The sequence below is a fragment of the Marmota marmota genome, unplaced genomic scaffold, assembly GCF_001458135.2.
Source record: "Marmota marmota marmota unplaced genomic scaffold, marMar, whole genome shotgun sequence".
Lineage (NCBI taxonomy): Eukaryota > Metazoa > Chordata > Mammalia > Rodentia > Sciuridae > Marmota > Marmota marmota.
The window spans coordinates 7491236-7499960 of NW_026000294.1; the positions used below are offsets into that span (position 1 = coordinate 7491236).

General features: G+C 38.9%; 1 protein-coding gene across 1 annotated transcript; it reads right to left on the bottom strand.

The window, feature by feature from the left end:
- Positions 1 to 4652: 4652 nt before the first annotated feature.
- Positions 4653 to 5114, bottom strand: LOC107155637 (profilin-2-like). The gene has a single exon (XM_015501596.1). It carries the CDS (start codon positions 5112 to 5114, stop codon positions 4653 to 4655), a length of 462 nt encoding a protein of 153 aa, XP_015357082.1.
- Between the last annotated feature and the right edge of the window lie 3611 nt (positions 5115 to 8725).

Consider the following 8725-nt stretch of genomic DNA (forward strand, 5'->3'; position numbering starts at 1 on the left):
ATACAGAAGTCAGATCATTTCACCACTCTTCTCAAAATTCTCCAAGGGCTACACAATTAATTTGGATTAAAAACTAAAGTCTTATAAGACCTTATAAGAACTAGCCCACACTTCACTTTTCTCTGATCTCACTTCCCTACCATTCCCCCCTCCTCCTACCCATTCCACTCTAGTCTCAAATATATCAATCCTGCTTTCAACTCATAGTTTTTGTCCTTGCCTAGATACCATTCACCTAGATACACACATAACTTGCTTCCTGGCTTACTTCAGGTCTTTCTTTTAATGTTACATATAGGCATGACACTCCTTAACTCTTTTATTTAATATTATAAAGCTCCCTCAATTCTGCTCCAGCACTCCTTGCCTCATTTTTCTGCTTTCTTTGCCTTTTCTTCTTTTTTGGCATTTATCATCTTCTGTGGCTTTTATTTATTTGGGGTATTGTCTGTTTCTTAAATAGAATGTAAGTTCCAGGGGACAGGGGTTTTTCCCTATTGTGTTCCCTATTTTGCTGTCACTATTGTACACTGTCTTACTGTAACTGCCTAGAGCAGTGCTTGAAATATAGTGGAAACTCAATAAATGTTTTAATGAATGAATACACTATCTAGTACCACTTACTACATTGCACTATAATTAAGTGCTATGAGAGAGATGTAAAGAACAAGCTGGGATGTTCCAAGGCAGGAGGGAACTTCTCCCAATTGGGGAACAGTAAATATCCTTAGAAGAATGAGGGGCTGGGCCTAGAAAATGGGTATGGTATAGGCTTGAGATTGTTAGGAAATGGAGAGCGAATAGCAGGTTGTTTCTGAGAATACCATGGGACAAATAGTGAAGCATGTCTTGAAATGCTGAGGAGTTCAATGTGGCTAGACAGCAGGGTGCACAAGAAGAAATGTGTGTGCCAAAGCATCAGAGGAAGGCTAAGACTAGCTTCTGATGAGACCTTAATACTGCTGTGAGCACACTGAAACATCATGGGCTCACAGGGTGGATAGAAAAAGGAGAAGGGTTTTTCCAGCAAGACCCAAACTTCCCATTCTGGCCCCGAGCCTTCCCACGATGGCCTTCCCTAACGCCTTCTGGAAATAGGACAGCCTCATGGGTTTCTCTTCACATTCAGTTCAAGCTTATTTACACAAGGCTCATTCAATTCCCAGGGAAAAACTTCACCATAGCAATGGGCTGGGGCTGTGGCCTCGTCCAGCAGTGAAATGTTTCTCTCTGGAAAGGGCAGGATTTCTGCTGAGCAGCACCACCTGGGCTTCCTTCCCCTTTCCAGGCTCCCAGACCTGGGCCTAATTAAGTTTCTTGTTCAAGTGGACATTTGGGTGCTTTAGCTTGTCCTCTAATGATTTTCCCGAGCCCTTCTAATTAACTGAAAAGGCCATTTTTCATCACTTGCCCTATTTTATCTCTTTATTTGGGAGATCCAGGTTTCACAAAATAATGTCTAAGGCTCAATTATCTTAATTATTTGCTTTCTTTGCCTTCCATCTCTTCTGCCTCTCTTTCCCTTCAGGGATGTGTATTATGCCACATTGAGGCTCTCTCCAACATGAAGGCTATGGTAAAGTCAATTCCACACTTAATTTTTTCCCTGCCTCATTGCCCCACCTCTATTTCAAGCTCCTTTTTTCCTAAACAGCTGCCAGTGTGAAAAAGCCTTAGGGGGCTTAGTTAACTACAAGCTCAATATGAGTCAGCAGTGTGATATGGCTGCCAAAAAAATAATGCAATTTAATCAGAAAGTGAGGGGATCCAGAAGGAGAATGGCAAGAGCTTTTGCTCTGCTTTGCTGCTTCGCCCTGGGAAGTAGCACCTGCTGCTTTACCACGGAGCTTGAGGATACTGCAGGTGGAGAGGGAAAGAGGCTGTATTGAGAGATTGCAGATACACTGGTCTCCTGACAGTTCCTCATCAGACCTGGCATGCTCTAGCATCAAGGCCTTTGAACAGTCTGCTCTCTGATTGAAATACTTCCTTTGGTTCTTGACATGGCTCACTCCCTTACTTCCTTGACTACTGAATAGATATCCTCTCTCTAGTGAGGCTGCCTCTAACCTTTAACTATTTAAAATTCTCCTTCCAATCAATCTCTATTTACTCATGCACTGCTTTGTTTGACTTCATAGCACTTATTTCCTCATAGATTATCTGTTTCTTTTAGTAGAATGTAAGTTCATTGTATGTGTTTTTGAGTATTTTGCCCACTGTTGTGTACAGAAGAGTCCTTAACACACAGTGAAAGTTCAATACATATTTGAATGAACAAAAAACTCATTAATAGCACTTATTTCATTCTACTATAGGTTACCTTTTCATTTGTCTAATCCTCACTAGAACTTCTGTTTATGGGAAACCTCTTTTTCCTCTTTCTTGATGTTTTTATTAATTACCTAGTCATCACATGCCATGGTATATATTCGGTGGATAGATGTACTGACAGGGATGTTACAAAAAGGTATTATATATTGGATGAGGGTTGGCCCAGGCCTATGCAGCCCAATATAGTAGTCACTAGATACATGTGATGCTTGAGCAATTGAAATGAGACTTGTTTGAATTGATATGTGTTATAAATGTAAAATACACACTGGATTTTGTTGAAGGCATGTTGAAGTAATAATGTTGTATGTACAGGCTAAATAAAATCATTCATAAATTGTGTTCACCTATTTCTTTTTCTTTTTAAAATATGTCTACTAGAGAATTTAAAATTTCATATGCAACTAGCAGTGTATTGGTCAGCACTACTCTGGAGATTTTGACCATTTCCATATTTAAACTTTGACCTTGGGGCTGGGGTTGTGGCTCAGCAGTAGAGCGCTCGCCTAGCCCATATGAGTCCCTGGGTTTGATCCTCAGCACCACATAAAAATAAATAAGTAAAATAAAGGCATGTGTGTCCAAATACACCTAAAAATAAATATTAAAAAAACACCTTGGGCTGGGGATGTGGCTCAAGTGGTAACGCACTCGCCTGGCATGTGCGGGGTGCTGGGTTCGATCCTCAGCACCACATAAAATAAAATAAAGATGTTGTGTCCACTGAAAACTGAAAAATAAATATTAAAAAATTCTCTCTCTCTCTCTCTCTCTCTCTCTCTCTGCTCTCTCCTCTCTTTTCTCCACTGCTCTCTTCCCTCTTTAACTAAAATTTTGTTAATACCATTTTTGTTTTAAATAGAGAGTGAAGAAGAAGTAATGGCATACTAAAAAAAATAAGGCATGGATGTACAAATTTGCATACATTTACATTTTGTGTAGTGTGGATCACTTAAACAGTTCTGAGACTTTATACATGTGGATATGTGGATGAGATTGGTTAAACCAGGAATGTAGTCAGAAAAGAATAGTCACTGTGTCTTTGGTACAGTTTATGTACTTTCATAATTTCAAAAATATGATTAGAAATTGCTTTTTGTTTTTGAACAAATTAAGAATGATTGTGCAATGAAATGGTAGAAATGTNTCTCTCTCTCTCTCTCTCCTCTCTCCTCTCTTTCTCTCTCTTTAAAAAAAAAAAACACCTTGAACTTTACAAGCTTCTAAGGCGTATGTGTGTGGGGAGTAGAGGTGGTTTCTTTAATTAACATAGGAGAGTGTTCTCTATATTCACTGCTTCTGGAGATGGGTAACAGAAGTATTGAATAAGCACAATGGTCTGTTATTAAACCTCATCTTTCTCATTTCTGTCTTTTATCACTCCAGCTAGTCCCAGAGCTGCTAGCCACAAGCCAGTTTGAATAGTGAGATATTCTCACCTCTCTTCTTAGCTTGTGCTCACCCATGCTTTCCCTGACCAATGGTACAGTGATGAACTAAAAACTGAAAGAAGAAAATCTAGCCACAGGCACCCTGGGTCATTCACACTCTGCAGAGGCCCCTTGGAAAATCCATTTCTGCTTGATAAGTGATTCTTTGCCTATAACCAATTCCTCTGGCAGAACCCCATGCTGGGATTCCAGGAAGTCAGTAGAGAAGGAAAGGACATTGTCTTCTAGGAGATTATATTTGAACTAAAAATAAAACTAATGTTTGTGAGAAAAGTTATAAAAGGATGTTGTTATGAAATATATGTTGCATAGAGAAATGGCCCAGATTGTTGGTGTGCTAAGAGTTCAAATAAGAGTCAGCACCAAGGTTTGTTGCGGTCAGAGAAAGAGGTATTTCACAGAAGAGGTAGTACTTGAGTTGGTCATTGAAGGATGTGTGTAATGTTACTAAATCCTAGATTTCCATATTTGAAGGACCCTGAGAGACATACCACATTCTTCATTATATATATAAAGAAACTGAGGCCCAGAGATAGAGAGGAAGATCAGAGGTAAAGTTGGAATTGAAGCCAAGATTTTCTAGTTCCCAGCCAACTACCCTTTCCACCAGGAACTAGGGAGGGATGGTGTTCAATGAGTAAAACATGTAAAACTCACAAAATAAAAGGTCTAGCAGCCCAAATGCCTGGAAGAACTATTCGTTCTCCAACTCACACTACTTCCCAAACACACACACACACACACACACACACACCCTTCAAACCAAAGGGATTTCCCTTTTTTCTTCAAGGACATGTTAACTTAGCAGGCGAAATAAATATCACTGAATTTGAATTGCAGGTCAAAAATCAACTAGTTTTTATTTAATTAGAAATGGGCCATGTGTTGAAAAATGGCCTCTCTGATGTAACCTGCCATCTCAAAAGCTTTGAGATTGAGAGGACCTCCTTCTGTTCCTTTTTGTCCCATCACCACAAGGTATACAGACTCAATCTGAACTACCGTCACTGCCTGGCTACCTCGACTCTGGCCTTTGGTGCGCAGGTCCATGGTATTGTTTCCTTCGGTGTACAGATTATCTCGGATCAGTAAGCATTTGGTCCCCGCAAGGATGATTCCCTGAAGAAACAACTTCTCTCTATCCTCCTTTGTGAGTAAGGTCTCAATTTCTTCACGGGTCATTTGGGAAAAGTTCCCTTCAGGATAAGAAGCCAATAACCAGGGTGGAGAATTGGTGATAATTGCTGCATCACGGCACATCTCAGTCTGTAGGAAAAGACTGATGCAGTCCTGCCAGACCTCATCACTGGTATCCCCTATGCACTGCATGATTCGAGAAAGCTGTCTCAGAAAGATGAATAAAGGCTTCCTAGAAAGTTGATCTTCAAAGGAAGTTTGTTGGCAGTTGGCTCAAGTAGTCTGATCAGCTGAGATTGAAAGTAAAAAATCCAGTCTGTTTCTTATGGCCTCTTCCCCGAAGGAAAGTGGAGGAGGTCTTGATGACTTGTATAAAGTCGTGCTCCAGTTAACCTCTGCTGTGATGTACTAAGCCACCTCTGAAGCAGGAATGAGGTCACAAAACCTCTGTGACTTTTAAATCATCATCAACTACATCGACTCTAGCAGTAGCTTTTTTGGTCTACATCTATAGCTATCAAGGTAATAAGGCAAAGTACAACTGCTTGCTTCCCTTGTTACCAAGGGAGTAGCAACCCCCAACAGGAAAGTTCTAGAAGTAGAACATAAGTGAGTAATAATTGATTTGGAATCTTGGATGTAAAGCAGGGCAGGTTAGATTTGCTGCAAGAAATAGTGTTTCATATGTTGGCTAATCTTGCTGCTATCTGAGGTCTAGGTACAAAGTCAAAAATCCCACTGACTCACCAGTTCACAACTTCTTTTAGCATAACCACAACAGCTTCTTACATGTTTATTTGAGTCCAGATTATTTCCCTCTAGTTTATCTTCTGGATCACACTAACTTTGAATTTAGAGTCATTAATTATTTTCAGTCATTCAGTACATTTCAAGGATTTTCTATGTGCCAAATATTTTTCTAGGCACTGGGGTACAGTAGTGAACAAAATAAGGATAAATCACTGTTCTCATGGAGAAATAAATGATGATACTGTTACCTTTTTCACTGAAAATATTTATGAATGTGATACTTTTTTCTTTCAGGTTTTTTCACACATTACTAGGTTTCCTACTCCTGTGGGTGTCTATTCTAACTCATAGGTTTCCTGCAACCTTTGGAAATTCTCTATTCTTCAGTGACTAATGTTGACACTGGTAAACATCTGGGATACCTCTTAAAATTCATTTACTGAACAAATATTTATTGAGTACTTACTCTGTGTGCCAGGCCTGTTCTAGACTTTGGAGATCTAGGACTGAACAAGAAGTCCCTGCCTTCAGGGAACAGACATAGTAGAGGATATATAGATAGATGACACATATGTTTATAATATATCAGATGATATTGATAAATATGAAGAAAAAGGATTAGGAAAGTAGAAAATGTTGGAGAAATGCTGCTGGTTTTATTTTATATAAGATGAGGATATAGTGACATTTGATCAGAGATCTGACAGAGATGAGGGAGTAAACAAGTAGATATCTTGAGGAAGAGTATTCTAGGTGGGGGAAATAACAAATGTAAAGGGCCTGGGTCAGGAACAGGTCTGGTATATTTAAGAAACAATGGGGTAAGTATGACTTGAGCAGAGAGAGAAAAGAAGGGTGATAGAAGATGTGTCTAGAGAAGTATAAAGTTGGGCATCATAAACCATGATTAAAGGTTTGGTTTTGACTTTGAGTTGGGGAGCCATCAGAAGGTTTTGAACAAAAGAGTGGCATCATTCTATACTATAGAGTAGAAGATGCCATGTAAAGAATAGATTGTAGGGGGACAAGACCAAAACATGGAGAATAGTTAAGGAGCCTGTGGCAATAATCCAGACAAAAGATACAAAATATATAAAAGGTTGGGGCCAGGATACAGGAGTGAGAAATGGTTAGATCTGGAAAATATTTCAAAGGAGGAGATGATAGAATTTGATGATTGAGGCAGATGATATGAGAGAAAGAGGAAGCCAGCAAGGCATTTGGCCTGAACAACTGTTACATGGTTTGAATATTTGTGTTCCCTCTAAAATTCATGTTGAACCATAATCTAATTCTCAATTCAACAGTATTGAGATGGTGACTTTAGGAGGTGATTAGGTCAAGAGGGCTCCACCCTTATGGATGGGATTAGTGATTTATAAAATGGCTGAAGGCAATTATTTAGTTCCTTTTTGTCCTTCCATTTCTTCCACTACATAAGGACATAGCATTCAAGACACCATTTTGGAAGCACATACAATGGTCTTCACCAGACATGGAATCAGCTGGCACCCTAATCTTGGACTTCCAGCTTCCAGAACTATGATACAAATTTATGTTCTGTTCTTTATAAATTACCCAGTCTAGGATATTGTGTTAGAGTTTTACAAACAAACTAGACAAACTGGAAGGATGTGGTTTCTGTTTCCTAGATGAGAAATACTATCCAAATAGAATTGACAAAGCAGGTAGAAACCAAAAGTTCTATTTTGGACATGGTTAATTTGAGTGAGATATCTCTTAAGACATGTAAGTAGACATGTCAGTACTCTGTTAGATAATATGTAAATTTAGACTTCAGGGAACAGATTAGGACTAAAGATAAATTTTTGGAAGTTTTTCATAAATACATGCTATTTAAAGTCATAGGACTAGATGACAATATCCAGAGAATAAATGTCAATAGAGAAGACAACCAATGTCTGAGTCCTGGCAGCATTTCAACATGTAGAGACAAATAAGATGAGAGGAAAGAGTAAAGCAGATTGGAAAAGAGAGGTCTGAAAAGTAGGAGAGAGACAGTGGTGTCCCTGAAACTAAAAGAAGAAAATGTATCAAAGAGAAAAGAACAATTGAATACTGCTGAGAAAAAGAGCATTAAGGATTGACCAATTCATTTGGGGGGGGTGGTGTACCAGGGATTGAACTCAGGGGCTCTTAACCACTAAGCCATATCCTCAGCTCTTATTATTTTATTTTTTATTTTTATTATGAGACAGGGTCTTACTAAGTTGCTTAGGGCTTTGCTAAGTTGTTGAGACTGGCTTTGAAATTGTGATCCTCCTGGCTCAACCTCTGATGTTGCTGAGAGTATAAGTGTGCACCACCTCACCAGCTGCCCAATTAATTTTTCAATGAGGAGATTATTAACACCTTGACAAGAGCCATTTGGTAGAATGGTGGCAAAGCCTAATTAGAGTGGTTTCAAAAGAGAACAGGAGGAGAAGAAGGAAAAAATGGGTCAAGAATGAATATAGATAGATCTTTTGAGGAGTTTGGGTATAAATTACAACAGAAAAATGGAAGAATGGTAAGTGGGGCACAAGAATGTGGGTCAAGAAAGAGCCTTTTTAAGACTGGAGATATTATGACATGTTTTATGCTAATGGAAACTATCTGGTAAGTTGAAAACATTCTGTATAAAGGAAAAGGACACCTGAGAAGGTGAGGGAAGATGAAACTCCAGCGGACAAAAGGATGGGTTATCTTAGGTAGGTTCAGGAAAAATTGATTCCTTGAAGACAAGTGATAGCCAGGTGTGGTAGTACACTCCTGTAATCATAGGAGCTTGAGAGGCTGAGGCAGGAGAATCACAAGTTCAAAGCTAAGTTCAGCAAATTTGTCTCACTAAGCAACTTAGTGAGACCCTGTCTCAAAATAAAAAGGGTTGGGGATGTGGCTCAGGGGTTCAAGTGCCCCTGGGTTCAATCCCCAGTATCAAAAAAAAAAAAAAAAAAAAAAAAAAAAAAAAAAAAAAAAAAAAAANGGTTTAATCCCCAGTACCACCACCAAAAAAAAAAAAAAAAAAAAAAAAAAAGAAAGAAAGAAAAAGA

Bases quoted from the DNA above. Each gene is read 5' to 3' on its own strand.
- LOC107155637 (XM_015501596.1), bottom strand. From the start codon at position 5,114: ATGCAGTGCATAGGGGATACCAGTGATGAGGTCTGGCAGGACTGCATC.